General features: G+C 38.0%; 1 protein-coding gene across 2 annotated transcripts in view; it reads left to right on the forward strand.

Annotated features, from left to right (window-relative positions):
• Positions 1-21,259, forward strand: part of ARHGAP15 (Rho GTPase activating protein 15) — a 648,004-nt gene that overhangs the window by 497,295 nt on the left and 129,450 nt on the right. For both annotated transcript variants that reach the window (XM_008143494.3, XM_054722880.1), the window contains exon 12: positions 16,866-17,000. In XM_008143494.3, coding sequence (XP_008141716.1) covers positions 16,866-17,000 — 135 coding nt within the window. The remainder of the gene's footprint in view (positions 1-16,865; positions 17,001-21,259) is intronic.

Here is a 21,259-nt window from a genome sequence, read left to right on the forward strand (position 1 = left end):
GACTGAAAGGTCCCAGGTTCAATTCCGGTCAAGGGCATGTACATTGGTTGTGGGCACATCCCCAGTAGGGGGTGTGCAGGAGGCAGCTGGTCGATGTTTCTCTCTTATCGATGTGTCTAGCTCTCTATCCCTCTCCCACATTCAAATTAATTATGGCCCTTCTACCACTTAAAAAAATAGCTCTCTGTTCATTAAAGAAAATGTAACCCACTATATATATACACATAGTGTTCTTAAAACAATTGTATGCCTTTAACCAAGATTAACCATTTAATACTGTCTTTATAAACATTTTGAACTCAGGCAGAGAGCATAAATCTGACAGATTACCATACTTGACCATCCAAGTTTCCAATTTGGTCGCAAACTATGAACTTGTTGTTTTGCACAGACACAGCCATTGAACCTGGGAAACACCTATCACTCCATGTGTTTCATCCCTCTCAACTTTAGATGTGTTTTGTCCCATAAAATGTATACCATGGTAATTGTTGTTAATCAGTAACACATCAGAGAGCATTGGGTTTGCAGTGACCAGGGTTCTTCAGCACAGAAGACCTAAATCACAAAGTATGACTGGTTCAGTGCACTGAAGACTACTGCTGTTCCTCTAGAGACAAAACTGTAGTGGAATTTATCTTGTTGAACAAGCTGACTTGTGCAGATGCTGATTATTGGAGATAAACTATTGATGCAAGAATCCACATTGTTGGTTGGATATTTCTTTCATATCATTATCTGGAGCTGTTTGCTTAAATAATTATAGTCTCACTTCCAGGACATAAATTTAAATGGAACTTTTCTTGCTCTGCCTGTTTTTATATGATCATTTTCCTCTTTTATTGTTTTATGTGGTCTTGTGAGTGAGGCAACAATGTTAGAAACTTAACTGTGACACTAACTTCCTGTATGAACTTGAGCAAGTTAGTTTATTTCTCTGATCCTGAGATCTTCACATGTTAACTGTGACAATCCTACCTTGCTTGGTTTCTATGGAAGTTAAATGATATCATATGTGCGAAGTGCCTATCACAGTGACTGGTACACAACAGGAGCTAGGTTAATGGCTTTTGTTGTCATTGCTGTCATTGTCATTATTATTATTCAACTTTTACTTCTATGATGATTCTCAAATTGACCTATCGGATAGGTCCTATCCAATCTTTAGCCCCTTTACTAAGTTCCATATCCAAATATCCAAATGTCCACTGGATATTACTGCATGAAATGGCAATCACATACCCAAACCAAAATGATTATCTTTGTCATCTTCTTGTGGAGAACAAATTGAATGACTACAAAGTCCTAGCTACTATATAGTATAAGACAACTGCCATCAGCACATCCGCATCCTTCTAGCTAGAAACTATAGTTGGCCTTTTGTTTTGTTTTGTTTGTTTTGTTTTGTTTTGTTTTGTTTTGTTTTTAGAGAGAGTGGAAGGGAGAGGAAGAGACAGAGAGAAACACCGATGTGAGAGAGACATGTCGATTAGTTGCCTCCCACATGCCTCCGACCAGGGCCTGGAGCCTGTAACCGAGGTACATGCCCTTCACCAGAATGGAACCCAAGACTCTTCATTCTGCAGGCCAGAGCTCTAGCCACTGAGCCAAACCAGCTAAGGCAGAAACTATAGTTTTATTTAACTCTCTTTTCCCTTTACCTAGCTCCTTTCATTAAATTTTAAGTCTGACATAATCAGCCTCTAGTTTGCATTTCTACAAACACTACTTAGTTCTGGCCTTCATGATGACTTGGTCTATTGCAATAGCTTCCTAATTAATTTGTATATTCTTACCTTCTCACCTCTCAAATACATTATTACATTCCCAACTGACTGAACTCCATAAAATAGTCTGGATGATACTATTTCTCCACTTGAACTTTTGATGGTTCTCTCCTGTCTAAAAATCTCTTAGCATAACAGTTAAGGCATTCTACTGACTTCCAAGCTAAGTTCTCACTGCATTTCATAACCCACCTTTGCACTAGCCATAAAGAGGCTGCTTGCCAATAAGCAAACTTTTATCCATTGTATATATGCTTGCTAGAACAGTGCTTCTCAGACTTTAGAGTCCATCAGAATCTCCTGGAGGACTTATTAAATCACAGGAGACCAGCTGACTCCACTCAGGAGGTCCTGATTCAGGAGGTCTGCCGTATGACTTGATAATTTGCATTTCTAACAATGGCCCATGTAATGCAGATATGGCTGGTCCTGGGACCACATCTGTACAACCCTGGCTTAGAACATCCTTCCTCACCCATCTCAGTCCATCCAAATCCTATGAATCCCTTACTGCCACTCTCTTGGAGAAATTTCATCTGGCACCCCACCCAGGATGAACCAGTCCATATTCTGTGCTAGCAGAGTGACAGAGGTTTCAGGCTTGGAGCCAGGTTGACTAAATTCTAACTAAATACCTGAGTGAATTTAGATAAATTGCTTAATCTCTGAACCTCCATTTCCCCCATCAGTAACATTGAACTAACAGTATCTATAGCATATGTCCATGTGAGGATAAAATGAGTAAATTACATGTGAAGCCCTTAGAACAGTACCTGAGAAGAGCACACCTCCATTATGTGTTAACTAGTAGTTTATAGTTTTAATCTAACACTCCACTTAGCCATGAAATGACATTTGGGGTATCCAGACCTAAGTCCTTTTCTAGATGTTAAGTTCCCTGAAAGCAGAGACTACATCTTTATGAATCCCCAGAAGAGTAGCTCTGTGCTTAGCACTTTAGAGAAATCCAGTATAAAAAAGTTTAATTAAGTCGAAATTAAGAAAAGATTGTGAAGGGATCTTAAGTGGGTAAAAATCTTCTAAACAATAAACAAATCAACCATTTCTTTTCCTCTCATCATAAAGATGAAAAAATGAGGTCAATTATTAATAATACATTGTAGATTAAAAGTAGGTTTGCCTTTTCCTTTGAATATTCTAAACTCTATAATTAAAACAACTTCAAATTGAAAGATTGTAAAGAAGAAATTAATCTTACTGGTAAGTAAAAAAGCAAATCCCGTGGTTGATGATAGATATGACCTGTTAGCAATAGTTACACTTTTGTACTTTCTTTTCTTACAATCAGCATGTGGAGACCAGCCTAATCCAATTAACTGTAATTCCCTTTTGTAGAGACCATAAAATAGTGCATGATACTGAAACACCATTGAAGTCTTATCTCTGGTAAGATAATCAAAATGGATTCTCATTTTCCAACTACCAGCAGGTCTTTATAAACTTCAGGAAAAATAGAATATTTTGACTTCCCTGAACTTATGATATGATACACAATAATTGGTCTCTGAACTTTAATCCTTTTTACATGCCTAACCTTCATTTTCTAGACTTCTTTTTCTGCTTAGTAATAATTTCATGAATACACCTGAGTGTCTCTCTTTCATTTCCTGACCTCTTACATTTTTTTTACAGTGAATATGCAGTATTTTAACACAACAGAGCTTTTCAACTGAGTTCTGTGCTCATGGTGCCTCTTGGACACACAGTCTCTCGTGTATATATTCACTCTGATCCATCCTGCTCACTCCTGTCAGAGCAACTTTCTAGAATATTACTGTCCTGTTGTAGTCATCTTGCCTATTTCAATTGTAAGGACCTTCATGCTCTGGCCTGTACCTTCCTTTCCATCCCCAACACTCTGAGATACGGAACCTATTGTTCTGTGCTCTCCAGCAACTCTGCTTCCACAAATGCATCATGTTCCTTAGTCCTTGGCATAACTGTTACTTCCAATGTTATTTATATACTTCTTCCCTCCCTCTTCCCCATACCCCACCCCACCAAGTTTCCTTTGACTACCATCCAAAGCTACATACCAAACTTCTATCTATACTAATAAAAGCCTATGTGGTCGTCACGCCCTCACACCATGATGCCCTCACGCCATAACAATCCATCACCAGGAGGCTTCATGTGCAGTGGGAACGCCTGGGTGGGCGTGGTGAGACTGCATGCGTGGTGAGGCGCGCGCAGGTGGGCGAGGACTTGACGTTGAGTGCACAGCTCAGAGGCGGGTCTTGGCGGCTCCGTGCGGTGCGAAGGCGGGACTCCTGGCTCCGGCCTACCTCTTTGGGGCAATCTATCAAGGAGCCCCAGATGGGTGTGCGGGGCCTACCTCTTTGGGGAGATCGATTGTGGGGCTCCTGCACTGTGAGAGGGCACAGGCCAGGCTAGGGAAACCCTCCCCCACCCCCCGAGTTCACAAATTTTGTGCACCAGGCCTCTAGTATTGTCATAACTATCTACACAAAGTTATATAGTAGCATTTACCATGATCTATTAATTTTTTTCTATTTTTCTGAATTTCTTTCAGTACATAAGATATTCATAAAAATAGTAAAAATTACAATGGATCATGGTAAATGCTACTATATAACTTTGAACTTAAAAACTAGGCTTTTAAATTAAATCTATTATTTTCACTGCAGCAGCTACAATATGCCTAGCACAAAATTTGAGTTTAATAAATATTTGATAATGAATGAATGAGTGACTTAGCAAGCTAATTATATCTTTGGTATCAGTTTTATTTGAACTGATTTGAAAATGTGTTTGAAAGAGAAAGATGATCAAAAAGAATACAAAAATGATGCTGTATATGGATGTGTGTGTACATATAGTTATTGTTATTGTTATACTATGAAATAGCATCTATAATCTAAGGAGGTTAAGATTTGACAAGTAATGCAAATCTATATATATAAAAGCCTAAGCAACTGTTACGACCAAACAACCAGAACGACTGGTTGACAGTCACTATGACGTGCACTGACCACCAGAGGTCAGATGCTCAATGCAGGAGCTGCCCCCTGGTGGTCAATGCACTCTCACAGCCAACCTCCCATGGCCCCTCCCCCCGGCTGGCCCCCCAGTGGCCCCAATCGGGGGCCAGCCGGCCAATCTACTGTGGCCCCTCCCCACAGCCAGCCAACCTCCCACGGTCCCTCCCCCCAGCTGACCAGCCCCCTGATAGGCCTCAATCACCAGCCAGGCCGAGGGACCCCACCCGTGCATGAATTTGTGCACCAGGCCTCCAGTATATTCATAAATAGTAAAATAGAAGTGCATCAGGCTTTAAGCCAGGGGTCCTCAAACTTTTTAAACAGGGGGACAGTTCACTGTCCCTCAGACCGTTGGAGGGCCGGACTATAGTTTTAAAAAAAACTATGAACCAATTCCTATGCACACTGCACATATCTTATTTTGAAGTAAAAAAACAAAACAGCAAAAACACCCACATGTGGCCCGCGGGCCGTAGTTTGAGGACGCCTGCTCTAAGCACTAGGCTAAACCCTGAGGATACAAAGTTTAATAAGAACAAGCTTCTTTGGAGGAGGAATGGAATATAGTTAAATTACTTAGGGTAGGGTGAGCCCTGGAGGGATGGGATTATCAGGCTAGAATCAGAAACATAGTGAGCAGGATCTGAAATGAAGCCCAAAATAGGCCAGAGTAAGGATACCTGAATGATGTCAGGAACCACACAGGGAGGCCCAGGAGTTAGTGCCACAAGTTTGTTTAGTGTTAGATTGGAAGAGAAGACAAGCAAGAAGAGTATCTAGTCACAGAAGCCTGTATCTCCCCACACACATCACAAGAACATGTACGATGAGGTTGTTCCAAGTACATCTCTGCTCTGCTGAGAGAGGAGAGGTTCACCTGGAATCTGAGCTCCTTCCCTAGAGATAGCACAATCCTAGTATTGACACTAAAGAGAACTTGAGAATTCTCAGGACATCAAGAGATAGACATCATTTCATCCTCATTCTGTCTTTATAAGTGCCTTCCCACCCACCCATTATTCTTGCACTTAACAAAATATCTAACACCTAGTAGGTGTTTCATAAATTGTTGTAATTAATTAATATGTTAATTAATTTAATTGATATTTATTTGTTTGCCTTTATATGGTTAATTGAATACTGAAATTGACATATAGTTTATGTCAATTTAATATATAATGTTAATTCCACATATAATACATTGTGGAATTCCATCTATTCATTTAATTTTGAGCAAGCTCATTCTTTTTTTTAAATTTGACTTTGTTTCTATTAGTTTCTTATTTCGTAAGAAAAGTTATTGTTATTGGTCCTCATTTTCTGATTTGTAATTATTATTGTTATACAGTTATTAAACTATATATATATATATATATATATATGTTTACCAGTTGTAATTTAAATTGTTTACCAGTTGTAATTTAAACATTTAACTTTATCAGAAGTTAAATCTCCCATAAGAGTCTCTCATGTTTTTAACAAAGATTTTATGACTATTTTTAGTCCAAGTCTTTGTATCTCTCCCCATTTTACCCTTTGTTCTATATTTTTTCAACTATACAATTAAAGTCACAATGTATTATGGGCATCTGAGAAGAGTTACAGTCAGCAATGAATATATATTCTGAATATGCCATAGTTTCTCAAATATTGTGATGGTAAAATAGATTGGTGCACTTGCCATGAAGGCAATTTGGCAAGGTCTATCAATATTTTAACTATACACACAACATTTGACCTAGAAATTCCAGGTCTTAGGAACTTTTTGTACTCATACAGGTACATACTTATACTTACATATAAATTATGTAAGTACAAGATTATTCACACTAGCACTGTGCAAAATATTCAACAATTGAAAACTGGTTAAGTAAATTATTATACATCCATAAAATTAAATATGTAGCTGTAAAAAACAAGAAATGAGAAAGCTTTTTATGTTCTGATTTTGAACAATTTATATGATATATTGTAAGCGAAAAGAATCAAGATGCAGAACAGTACATAGATTATATCACTGTTTATGTGGGTTTTTAAAAAAGTGGTGGTGGAGGATAATATTGTTTGAGTGTAGAAAATGTCTTTGAAAGGATACATTAGAAAATGATCATAGGATGTGAACTGGCTAACTAGGGAGAGACTAGCAAGAAAATATTGCAGTATACTCATATATTTGTTTTTTTTGTGTGTGTTTTTTTAAATACATTTTATTGTTTTTTTACAGAGAGGAAGGGAGAGGGATAGAGAGTTAGAAACATCGATGAGAGAGAAACATTGATCAGCTGCCTCCCGCACATCCCCCACTGGGGATGCGCCCGCAACCAAGGTACATGCCCTTGACCGGAATCGAACCTGGGACCCTTCAGTCCGCAAGCCAACGCTCTATCCACTGAGCCAAACCGGTCTCGGCTACACATATATTTGTAACTTTACATAGTGTAAATACATCTATTTCAAAATAAAATAAAACTTTAAAAATAACAATAAAAACCAAACTTTTCATATTAAACAGTTACTAGTATATGTTTTCAAGCATCATGTTATCAAGTGTTTTGACAATTTTGATCAACTAGTTTTTATAGCTCTTTTGTAATAAAAACAATGCACACTGTAAATTATTTGTATGAATTATGGTTCTCTAAAATTATGATAGAAAGGGACACAGAGTGATTTTATGCTCCATATCTTTGAAAGTCCAAAGCCCCTGGAGTCAAACAGGCAGACTCATTTGAGGTTAAAAAGAATATCGAAGACTTTTCATTCATAAAAAAAAAACACACATAAAAACACACACACACACACACACACACAAAATAGCCAGTAAATGATAATAGAAAGATTCATTACAGAATCTATATCACTACTCTGACTCTGGAACATAATATAGAGGCAGAATTAAGAAATGCTATTATTCACCGGAACCGGTTTGGCTCAGTGGATAGAGCGTCGGCGTGCGGACTCAAGGGTCCCAGGTTCGATTCCCGTCAAGGGCATGTACCTTGGTTGCGGGCACATCCCCAGTAGGGGGTGTGCAAGAGGCAGCTGATCAATGTTTCTCTCTCATCGATGTTTCTAACTCTATATCCCTCTCTCTTCCTCTCTGTAAAAAATCAATAAAATATATTTTAAAAAAAAAGAAATGCTATTATTCTGTTATTTCACAAAGAAACCGATGCATTGAGATCTAGTTATCCTGGCTAACTTTATGCAAGTAGCTGTAAAATTTATAAATTTCCAAACTTCTTTTTAGCACTCTGGCTATTCTTGTGATACAAAGTAGAAAATTTACTTAACTATTCCCATGAAACAATCAAGAAAATTTATATAGAATAAAATTATTATCCCCAATAATTGCTAGAAACCTCTTTATTTTGGTTATCTTAAGTTGACAATTAACAGATGTCTTATCTAGGAATAAAACGATTACAACAAATGAGAGTAGCACTCTTTTAATCTATCAATTTTGTTCACCTTTTATCTCTGTTTTTCTGATGAAATATTTCCAGACAGAAGACTTCTAAACTAGCAAAAATCCCAGTTCTTCCCACGCTAAATGATACTATTTCTACCCCCACAAACACCAACAATGTAATAAAGGGAACAATAAAAGCCAAAAATTATATTAGATTAGAGGCCGGATGTAAGAAATTCCTGCAAGGGGCTCGGCTCCTCACAGCCCCAGCTTCACCCGGAAGGTCATCGGGATGGTCGTTCTGCTGTTTGGTCTAATTAGCATATTATCTCTTCATTATATAGGATTCTGAAAACATTTTTCCAAAGTCTGAATGACAAAAAAGGCACTGTCCACATAGAAATTTTAATAATGTTATAACAAGCCTATATTAGATCTTTTACATAGGTTACTTTACTTAATTTCTACACAAAATTAGGAGGAGGATATGATAGTTCTCATTAGAGAAGTGAAGGACTAGTACATTAAGTAACATCTATATATTTGCCTATATGTACAACAGACATGTTTCTGTATTTGGGCATTTATAAGGATTATATATTTATTTCCTAGATGTCATTATGAGATCTGTTTTGACCTGAACTTCTGCTTGGTATTTACAAATGTAATATAACTTAGAGAGAACAAATAGCAATGGTGTTGAAATTTAGAGCAGAGTGGAAGGAAACTAAAAAATGACTTTGTTGAAATTTAATCCTACGGATTCTCTACCCTTTTGACTATGTAATGTATGAAATCATCCATGGAATTCAAGCAAATTTAGAATCTGTTTAGAGAAGACGGTCAAATAAAATGAACCATTGTGTATAGTGTCTGCAGAGTACAAAAAGCCTTTGAAATAAGAGCAGTGTTGGAAACTCTGAGTATAAAAGGAATTAAAGAAATATATATTGGTACCACGATATGTCCTTTCTTAAAATTTATGATCCCAACAAATAAAGTCAATTCATGTTGCTGTGGTGGTGTTGGTGCTGCTGTTGTTAGAATCTGAACAAGGCTACCGCTCCACGGTGCTTAGACAAAAGAAAAAAAAAAATCAAGAGGCCTGGAGAGAAGCATAATGTCAATAACATTATTTTATAAGGTGGCATTACACATGGAGCTATTATCATGGGAAAATGTTTTATGTTCTGCCATTATAAATTAAAAATTCATAATGCAATGACACATTTGTTTTACTTTCCACCCAAGGTGATTACTTCACAAGTTTTAGTTTTACCTATTCATTATGTTATTATTTACATTCAAAAGAAATCTGAGGAAAAATAAAAATAAGACATTTTTGCTCCTGACTCAGTTTCTGTACTGAATATAGAAGGCTGTTCCAACCCCTTCAAAGAGAAAAACTAAACATATTTTAGATGAGCCTGTGATGTTACTTGCATACCTTGGCCTTCTTAAATGATGTCCAAAGAAATATACACAACATGATGTAATAGAAAGCAAGCCAACATGCAGGCCAAAATATCCCATTCAATATTAAGAAATAAAAGCTCTCTTTTCTCTTTTTCTTTCTATTTTTTTTTTAATGTTTTAGCATCATAGACAGTTTCTGGAAATTTTCTTGGTTCCTCACAGTTCCAGAGACTAGAAGTTCAGGATCAAAGTGTTTGCAAGGTTTTCTTAGTCTAAGGCCTCCTGCCTTGGCTTGTAGATGGCCATCTTCTCTCTGTGTCATCACACAGTCTTCCCTCTGTTCATGTCTGTGTCCTAATCTCCTCTTCTTATAAGGTCATTAGTCATATTGGATTAGGGACCATCCATCTGACCTCATTTTACATTAAGTACCTCTTTAAAGGCCCTGTCTTCAAATACGACCACATTTTGAAACAACAGGGGTTAGAACTTTAACATATGGATGGGGCGGAAGAGACACAATTCAGACATAACATCACATATTTGGAGTAATATTCTTTGAGTTTATTGAGTTTGTTCCTGCTTGTACTCAAGGTCGATCGAATATTATTCTATGGCACAGAAATAAGATGTAAAATGTCTAGAACATAATCTATAGTCACGAGTAGTATTTCTGAGCACCTGGTGAAGCCCTCTCCTTTGAGGAATACAAAGCAGCCTCAACGGCTGTAGCTTTGAAAAGCACATTATACAATCTCTGATATGTAGTCTTAATTGAATCTGTTTGTTTAATAAAAATGAAGTGAGCAAACAAATTAACTGGCCAACTGGTCTAGTTTCCTAAGAATGCCCTCACTGAGCCTCGTGTTATAACCAAAGTATGGTAGGAAATGGCTTTAGGGAGTACAGCATGTAAAGATATAGCTTTGGCCGCAGGATTTACATCACCATGTGTGAGAATTGGAACCTCTCTAATCCACCAGAAATCAACTGTCACTTTAAGGAGCCAACACAACAGGAAAGGTTGAGCTAGTCAAATGATTCAATGAACTTCCTTTTGATCCTCTCTTTTAAGCACTAAACTAAAAATCAGCTAAACCCTTATGGATAAATTATATTTATTTTATCTACTTTAATATCTAATTTTCCAATTTGATTTCATGGCCAAACATATTATTATTTTTCAGATCTATAGTCCCACCAGCATGGCTTTCATTCATGATGTGACTTTCATGTACCCAGCAGGCCTTTCAGATAAGGTTTCTAAATGGTCATCTGCGCTGGAAGCAGATGCCACATTCTTTATGAGAGTTTCACAATGTAATAGGTTCTTGTCACTATATTAATGAAATCAGAGCTATTCTCTCCGTATCCTGGGAAAGTTGGGGTTTCTTTTCCACTTTTTTATTACAACAGTAAAATAAAAGTTGGAAAGAGGCTTTAAAAGTGCCATGGAAAAAAATTACAAGTTAAAAATGAACTTGTTTTTCAATACACAAAGAATTACCTCTTTACTATTGTGTTTCTATTTCAGTCTAGATAATCCAAATTATCTGCAACCACATTTCAACCAATACTGGGTTAATAAAGTGCATTTCGTTCAAATCAGATCTGATATTGCAACTTCTGGTCACACCAATCTATAGAGCAATCCTATCTAATAAAGAGGGAATATGCAAATTGACCATCACACCATCATAAAGATGGCAGCGCCCACAGCAGAGACGGGGTTTCTGCAACACAAGATGGCTGCACCCACAGTGAAGGCTGAGTTCCCATAACGAGCCTTAAGGAGCAATCAGCAGGGACCTGAGGCTGTGTGGCGCAGGGCTGGGTTGGGGCAGGGGACCTGAGCCTGCGCCCCCCACTGCCTGGTGGGGCTTGACAGGGGACCTCAGGCTGCACCCCCCACCCGGCAGGGCTTGACGGGGGTTGGGCCAGCCAGGTCTGGATCTCACCCAATGGAGGTGGGGCCGGCTGGGTCTGGGTCTCGCACAATTTTGAGGCACCTCGGGTGGGCGGGGACTTGGCTCTGAGTCCCATGGCATGCCCCAATCTCTGACAGGAGGAAGATTTTCATATACATTTTACTAATTTTCTTTCACCTCTGACACTTCTATTATAGAGAAAAGGCAAATAGCAATATTAAAATATTTCCTATAATTAATCCCCTTTTAATGTGCATGAATTTCATGCACCGGGCCACTAGTAAATAATATAAGAGGAAAGTGGCAATTAAGCTACTGGTGATATTTATTTATTCCATTTAATTTATTTTGGGGAGGGAGTTGTAACATGGGGAGGAAGTTGCTACTAGAATCTGATGGATAGAGGCCAGAAGTTGCTACCAGAATCTGATGGATAGAGGCCAGGGATACTGCTAAACATCCTACAGTACAGAGGGTAGCCCTTTATAACAAAGAATTGATTAGTGATATTTAGATGTGACTTTTTCCTTGGAAACTACCACGACCTACTGTGACTATCAAAGGTCCATCTTTCAGTTCTCCTTCCTAAGAAAGATTGTTCCCAATAGCTATTGTCAATTTTTTTTTTCTTTCTCATATAATTGTTTTTAGCTTGATGTAGATAACTTTTACTTAAAAAATAAATAAAATATACAAAAGGCCCTTCAAGCAAGAGCATTTCAAGACAGCCTTGTTTTGATACAACATTTAGGTATATTTTTTGTAATCTAATAAAACTCACATAGTATTTGGATTCGGGAGTTTTACTCATCTTCAATTCTGTTTAAATGCTTTAAACCAAAAGCCATGACCAAATACATTGAAAAGAGCCTAAATGAAGGTCAGGAGAAACCAACACAGATTAATAGAATGAGGATTGTGAGGTATCTTGATTCAACCAGACTTCCTCTCAGTATTGGACTCTAGCTTGCAAAGTTTTCATATGACCAACTATATTCATGCTGAGGTAAATCCTCTATAACAACCAGGATAGTTTATGATGTTGGCTCAGTATTTCCATTGCCTTAATCCCTTGCATAGTTTGTCCTTTTGGTCTTTATTCACATTAATATCCTACGGGTGTCTTGCATATGATTGTTGCCCACTACTTCCCAAATGTTTTTCAGATATATTTTCTCATCTGCTACCAACAACTTTTCTTCTACCTATCTTCATTTTACAAATAAACAAATATTTAAGGAATTAGCAGTAAATCCAGCAGTAAATATTTCTCACTCTATCATCCTTCCTCTTTACTTGATTGCCACATAACAATTTGACCCATCTTCTGCCCACTTCCTAATGCAGTTTTTTTTGTTTGTTTGTTGCTAATTTGTTTTATATCTCTTTATATAAAATATGTTCTTTTTATAAATGGGTAATTAGAAAAGATGAGCTTAGCTGGTGTGGCTCAGTGGATTGAGCATTGTCCCATGGACCAAGAGATCTGAGTTTAATTCCTGGTGAGGGCACATGCCCAGGTTGCAGGCTCAATTCCAATATGGGGCATGCAGGAGGCAACTGACCTATGTATCTCTCTCATCACTGATGTTTCTATCTCTCACTCCCACTCTTTTCCTCTCTATCTAAAAATCAATAAAACTATTTCAAAAAAAGGAGCATAGCCTCAAGTAAGACATTTAAGGATACAAATCTAAAAGTCACTATCTGTGACATAATAGTATATCTATTACTGCTTGCAGTTACTACTTATCTACCTTTTCCCTTTCAGCTTCTGCTGCCAAGTTTAAATATGAACATAATGGTTTTCAGGCAGGAGCTTACTGGTTCCTTATCCTGGATTCATTCTTGTCAGCCATGGAAAAGTTACTTAATCTACCCATGTCTCATTTTTTTCTATCTGTGAAATAAAGATGATGATAATAATATAATAGTTCTCACTTTCTTATTGAAAAAAAATATATTAGATAAGGAATGTAAAGTTCATAGCATAGTCCCTACTAGAATGTAAGCACTAAGTAATTGTTGTTTATTGTTTTTAGTAGCATAGCATCCTGAAATGTAGTTTTATAAATTTGTTCTCTAAAAGATTTAGATTTTGTCAATAAAAATGAGCAATTCTTAAGGTCATATTAAAGAAATTCAGTATGTGTGTATCTAGTGTTCTAGTTCTCTGCCTACCTAAGGTAAACTTCATAAATCAATATTTGTTGAGTAACTTCTACATGCTTTTACAGGCTTCATTATAGTTGTCCTCAACTGAGGATAACTTTAAATGATCAAATATTTTTCAACATCATCACTGGAAAGTCTTACTGAGGCCAGGGATGCTACTAAACATCCAAGAATGCAGGACAGCCCCACAACACGGAATTATCCAACCCTCAGGTCAACAGTGCATCACTGTTTAGGAACCCTGCTCTTCTGGAAAGAGAAGAAGTATAAGATGTCATCACTGCTAGCAGTTTCATTAGAAAATGCCTATCAAATAATACAAATGTATTTAGAATGATACCTGTTAACACTGAAAGAGTTACAGTAGTTCATCTTGAGAACTGGCTGGATTCATGAGAAGGCGTCTGAATATGGACAAAACTGTATGCTTAGATAAGTCACAGTGGCCTTGAAAAATATACCTTAAAACCCTCTGGTTTATAATAATTTAATATAAAAATTAGATATTATGTTTTACTACATGCCATATTATTTCTTTAAGCTACTTGTTGAAGTGGTACAAATTATTGTTGTTTTTCTTTGAATGAAGACTACATAGATATTTAGAGTAGGAATGCAGGTTTAAGCAATACAAGTTGATATTGATATTACATGGCATTTCAATTGGGCATAATCAAATGGTATTTATTGATTGGTAATTTTTAATGTATTAAAATGTTCTAATTTTCACAGTCATTTGAATTAACTGATTTCATGTGAGCATAACTAATATTAATGGCATTTGCCTTTAGTCACAATTATTAGTTCTTGTTTTCTTACTCAACATGAAATCATTCTCTTTTTTACCTGAACACCTTCCTCTGACAATCTCAGACCTATGTATCAAAATGGCACGTTATGTTGGACTTTTCTGATAAATTTTTGGTAGAGATAGTTATATGTGTGTGAGCATGTGTATGTGTGTGTTTAGGTTTCCACTTAAAGTTCAGTGCCAAAGCTAGAGCACTTATACATTTTCTAAATGTGTTTTAAGCAATAAGTTGTACAACATTTTTAGAACATGTGTTAAGCTATTTCTCTAAGAATGAAGCTCTTAACAAAACATAAGCACTCTGCATGAGATCTTAGCAGCAAAGTGCTTAAAAGATAAAGTAAGAATTGGTACCATGGGAAGAACACCAGCTGTAGAGCGCACAGGTCCATTATGAGAAGTATGGTGGTGGGTAGGGAGAAAATGATTTAATCAGGAGTAAAACCAATTTTATTATAAGGGCACGCAGGGGGTGTGGCACCATAGTGAGAGGGACATTTCAAAATATCTGACAGATTTCAACAATGTGAAAACCCCGTTCTTTAAAGTGACAGTAAACCCCATCAGGTCTCCCTTTTTGATGCTATTGTTAACAGTTGACTGTTTAAAGCTGGCCTGCTAAGATGCTGTCGTCCTATTTCAATAGTGTGTAGCCAAATAAAAGACTAATTGTTGAAATACAATCAATCAAAAATGATTGCAGGGCAGAAGGAAGGTCTCCTCTGCTGACTTTGTTGTGGATCATATTATTGTGTTATGAGTGAGGTAGGAATGGAGACTGAAAAGAAAAAAAAATAGCCTGTCTGAAATACACATATCCACCTTCATTCCTTCTCATTGTGAGCATCCTAGTGAGCAGGAACAACACTTACTAGCCCTGGAAATAATAAAATAATAGTCCATTTAGAAAAAAAGATCTGATAAGGATTTCAGCTAATATTTTTAAAAGGACATGAACAGTATTAGCAAAACAGCTCATGCAGAGATTCCCTACAGTGACAATTTTCAGCTTTCTTTCTTTTTTTTTTTTTTTTTTTACAATTTCAGTGCATATTCTTCTCTGCATTGAAAAACTGATACCAAGAGGGCATGTGCATGTGAGCCTAAGACATTGGTAAAGAAACAAAATTCCAGTTGACCAAATACCTGTTAAGTTCTTGCCAGGATATTCAGCTTTTTAATGAACCCTCAGGTTGTCTAAAATGATTAGCTTTAGTTTTCATTAAGCCCAGAATCCAAAATCTTTCCCATGTCGCATGTTTGGAAAGATAAATACTATGGATCAGCTGCAATGCTTTTGTGCCTGCGTCCTTTTAGTTGTATGTAAGGATGTTGTTTTCAAACCCTAGTCTATCACTTCTTGGATGAAAATGATTCCAGGCTTTCATATTTGAGGGCAAAAGGGAAAAAAATAATAACCTGATGTCTCTTTATTTACTCTAAAAACTTCATTTTGGCATTTATTGTCTTGAATATTTAAACATTTCAACTCACTCAAGCTTCCCAAGCAAGCATTTCCGTTGTTTCTGAGAGGAGTTGGTAAGCACTTGTGGTTTGTCTTTAGTGTGTTATCATTTCTGACAGCTTTGCATAGCCTGCGTAGGCCAACAGGGGTCTGTCTAATATTGTTGCTGGGCACATTTTCCTCGATGAGATGAGAACTAAAAAAAAAGAGATATTTTTGAAGCAGTAAGAAGGAATTAATATCTTTTCTCACCCAGTATTCTATTCCTTGCTGACTTTATACCGAGAGAGAGAGAGAGAGAGAGAGAGAGAGAGAGAGAGAGAGAGAGAGAGAGAGAAGGGTTAGCCATTATTCCCTTGTACATAGCAAGGCTAACACATGTAAAGCAATAACTCATTTTCTATTGCCATGTTTAGCATATGTCTCCTGTTGGCTCAGCAAGGCCTTTAGGCCGGTCCCTTGAGCCGGCCATCGTTGGCAACTCTTAGCCCCTCGGCCTCAAACCCAAATAGCTTTGAATCACGTTGAGCTGTGATGCTAATTTTCATACTGCTGCATTATGGGAATAAATGATTCTGACATACTGTGTCAATGGCGCTGTCTCTTTGTGTGTCTTGTTTTTTTGTTAGCTGCATTCCTACAGATGGTATTCCATTGAAAATGTTCCCTTCCTACGGAAAAAAAAAAAAAAAAGGAGAAAGAAAAAAAAAATGCACAGCACCAAACCTCTAGGTGCAGAAGGCTGTTAACGGTTGCTGATGATAGTAGGCAAACATTAACATAATAATTAGTGTCTTGTAATTGTTTCATTAAAACCAGTTGTTCCATTTCTCCTCGTGTTTTCCCAGAAGAGAAGCTGAATTTGGACGACAGCCAGTGGGAGGACATCCACGTTGTCACCGGAGCACTGAAGATGTTTTTCCGGGAGCTGCCTGAGCCGCTCTTCCCTTTCAGCTTCTTTGAGCGGTTTGTGGAAGCGATCAGTAAGTACCTCGCACACAGGCGCGGTTGGCGGAGTGAGCTGGCAGCGTGGAATTATTAAGTAAAAAATAAGAAAGACGATAATAGCAATCATGGAGATAATAATATCCCCAATGAATGCTCCACACCTTTCAGTTTAGTGTTTGTGTTTTTGATGGCTTATTTTTATTTCTGGCCCTGTAATAGTATCTGCGTGTGTGTGTTTTTTTTTTTTTTAAATAAAAAAATAGGCATTCTATTTAGGGCAACCAGGTTTCCACCAAGCCTCCTCCAATGAAAATAGCTTCTCATAGACTCTGCTTTAAAGGGGTCCCCATTGGCACCCCAACCCCTTCCTTTAGACTTTCAGAACTGCAATGAATATAACTGTGTACAAATGGGATCTTTTAAAAGAACCTCAGTGCATTACATGTTACATTTCATAAAGAAGTGTTAAATCATCCACGGAGGCTCTGCTTTCTCCTCACTCACTCACCTTTCACCCACCAACATTGGTAAAGAGCTACAGTTGGCTTATGAGCAGTGTGAGTGCTAAATTAAGTAATGGCAAGTTTCTTCTACTAATCTGGTGACTTTGTAGGAGGCTGAGTTATATCACTCAACTAGTCAGTTAACATTGTACACTCTGAGAAGCTTCCTTTTCTATTATTTTCTCATCCATAAAACACACACACTTGGAAGGAAGGAAGGAAGGAAGGAAGGAAGGAAGGAAGGAAGGAAGGAAGGAAGGAAGGAAGGAAGGAAGGAAGGAAGGAAGGAAGGGAAGGAAAATCCAAATGCAAGGAAACTTCTGCTATTGATTCTTAGAGAAGCAACTACTAGTTCATCTCTAAATGTAATCTCTTAGCATACACTTACTACAATTGTGACAGCTTGGAAAAAGTTTCCTGGCAAGTAGACTGATTCAAGGAGGAAAATGAAAGAAGAAAGAAAGGTAAAATTAAAAAGCTTGCAAGCCTGGCAGGAGCTTAATTAAAGTCCAAACAAGAAAAATCTGCAAGAAAAAATATGCTCTACTTAGGAGGTCTGATCTTGGCTGGCGGTGTATGCTGTGTTCCCATTAGTGGGAGTGGGGACTTGGGGAGCCCATGTTGGAGAACAGCCCCTCAATATGCCCTTTTATTCTGTTTTTTATTTTTTTTTATTGTTATTATATCACACCAAAAAAAAAAAAAAAAAAAAAACTGTGGCAAAATGATATCAACAGGAATAAAGCAGAGTTTTCTCTCCCAATTCTTTCTCTCGTTGCCTGCTCACGATTTCGGGTTGTGTTGTTGTTGTTGAATATAGTAGCCGTGCTCTAACTATGGGCTTTGAGGTGAGGCTGGAGCTCTTATCTCCCGTCCTAACATTTCACTTCATGCACTTCTGCTTCTGGAGGAAAACAGTATTTTGGAGTTCCCAGGCTCTCTTAACTTACCAGGAGGAATAAAGGACAAATAAACAAGCGTGCATTTCCATAACAGCTGATTCTGATATTCTGCCTTGGATCACACCAGCACAGACAGTGTTCTGGTAGGAAACTGGAGAGACTTGCATTGGGGCACCTATCTCTAATTCGACATATCTAAAGAAGTCGTACAAATTTCACACCATGGTTTCCATACCTTTAAGTGAAGATGATCTTATTTGGAAACAGACTTGTGCATGTGCTGATTTGAGGCTGTGATGTAGGATACCCATCAGTGAAGGTCCCCTTAGTTCACCTGATTCATGGGAAGCAGGCCCTCAGAACCCAGGTTGGGGGGCGGTGGGGCGTGTTATTTGAATTTCCAGAAAGAGCAGGACCACCTCTGTACTGTTCTAGGACTCAGGTCCAAGCTGGACAGAGTTTCAGAAACCCTGGCATGGTCAGAACAAGACAGTGTTGCAATGGGAAGCAGGCTGTCCTGACGATGGCTATTGCCAGCACTTATAAAGTGGGTGATGGTGAGAACGAATGGGACGGTGCTTAAGAAAATCCTTTAAAAATGTAAGATATCGTGCCCTAGCCGGGTTGCTCAGTGGATAGAGTGTCAGCCTGCAAACTGAAGGGTCCTGCCCGGGTTCGATTCCGGTCAAGGGCACATGCCCAGGTTGTGGGCTCGATCCCCAGTAGAGCAGTGGTTCTCAACCTTTCTAATGCCGCGACCCTTTAATACAGTTCCTCATGTTGTGGTAACCCCCAACCATAAAATTATTTTCGTTGCTACTTCATAACTGTAATTTTGCTACTGTTAATGAATCAAAATGTAAATATCTGTGTTTTCCGATGGTCTTAGGCGACCCTGCTAGCGGTTCTCAACCTGTGGGTTGCGACCCACAGGTTGAGAACCACTGCTGTAGAGCCTAAGACCATTGGAAAACACAGATATTTATATTACGATTCATAACAGTAGCAAAATTGCAGTTATGAAGTAGCAACGAAAATAATTTTACGGTTGGGGCTCACCACAACATGAGGAACTGTATTAAAGGGTCGCGGCATTAGAAAGGTTGAGAACCACTGCCAATAGAGGGTGTGCAGGAGGCAGTCAATCAGTGATACTCTCTCATTGATGTTTCTCTCTCTCTCTCCCTCTCCCTTCCTCTCTGAAATCAATAATATATATATATATATATATATATATATATATATATATATGTAAGATATCACATAAATGCAGAGAAAGGCAACATTTCCTTCATTGATTAATGAAGGAAAAAATTGAAGGAGAATCAATTTGAGCAACGTTGCCTTACCTAACTCAAGATAGTACTTAATTAATACGTAAAATGGAGGGACTAACCAATAGGGTAATATGTGTGAGAAATATGTTATGATGCTGGGTGGAGGCTTAGGCTTACTAACCTGTGTATTTTGGGATAAACTTGAAATTAGTTTTTGTGTTCTAAACTCAGCTCTAGGTCGTAATTCATACTGAAATATACTCAAGAAGTAAAGAGACTAGCCACCTAGGTCCTTAGCAACAGTAAAACCACACCAGAGGAAGTATTTTGATCCCATTGCACACCAATTGAGTAAAATAAAATTCAAAATATAAATTTAAAGGTAGTAATATTTATACAGTCCTAGAGGTGTGCTGAGCTTTATCATAGCTCTCACTGCCTCTTGTAAAATCTGTACAGTGAGAAGCTCTCTACCTGTCCATGAATTCTTAGCCTTTTATAAAAGGAATAAACCAGGAATCGACCAGGTAAGATAAATTCACAGGGGAGATGACCATATATGCTGGCGCTGAGCTGCTTTGGCTCTTCTCACCCTCCACTTTTGCACTCTGTGCCGTCGGAAGCTTGACCTTAGCCAGCTCTACTGTAGCTCTTAGAAGCCAGCAGCAGTCAGTAGCAAGGGGTGGTGGGGAGAAAAGGCCAGCCAGTTTATGAGTTTATCCCCACCCCCTGCCTTGGTTGGCTTCTCTACCTGAGGATCCATCTCCTCCATGGCTTCAGCTTGGGTGGACAGACCCCCTGTGCTTCCAGCTTCTGTCTGGTGATGTGGATCTTCCTCTTTTTCCAGCCTGGTAGTGGCTTCCTGCATTGGCTAGTTTTTTGGTTTCTTCTCTCTTCTTTATTTGACTATAAGCTTCCTCATTAGAGGATACCCAGTTCCCTGCATCAAGATAATTTGTTCCATTGGCATAAATAGTTGAAGAAGGGGTTTCTGTTCTTTGGTTAAAACACTAGCAGAACACCATGCCAGTCAATGTCACAGTTCATGGAGCTATAACATTATTTCCCTTTTCTCTCTCACTGCCCCCAAGCCCAGTTTGTGGAGGCTTAACATTTTTAAATTGAGAGATCTGTTACCCTTTTATGACAGAGTTAAAAGGTGAATAGACCAAAGGAATTTTACATCCATCTGGAATGCTTTACCTCTGAGGAAGAAATTTTATTTCATGTATAAGCAATTAATGACTGCTTATGCTATTTGAACTACTGTTAATTTTCATTATATGTTTGAAAGTCATCATTACATATTCCAAGAAAACAGAACAGAAGGCATTTACTTTTTAAAATAGTTTTTTTTTACCCAAAACAAACATTAATATGATAAGAACCTGCAATTGCCATAGTGATCCCTTGTCTGATAACACCCATTGGGATAACAAAAACACTAGAGATTGTTTTACATTTCAGAATGCAAGTACCACAGTTATTGATCTGAAATTCTATACTTAAGGTCAATGCAACTGGGTCACCTGCAGGGTTACTTCATGGGGATTTAACCCACTGACTGCAGAGACTAATTCCCTGGAATTGACTTGTGCTGAAGGCATTATTA

This window comes from Eptesicus fuscus, chromosome 11 (assembly GCF_027574615.1).
Source record: "Eptesicus fuscus isolate TK198812 chromosome 11, DD_ASM_mEF_20220401, whole genome shotgun sequence".
Taxonomy (NCBI): Eukaryota; Metazoa; Chordata; class Mammalia; order Chiroptera; family Vespertilionidae; genus Eptesicus; species Eptesicus fuscus.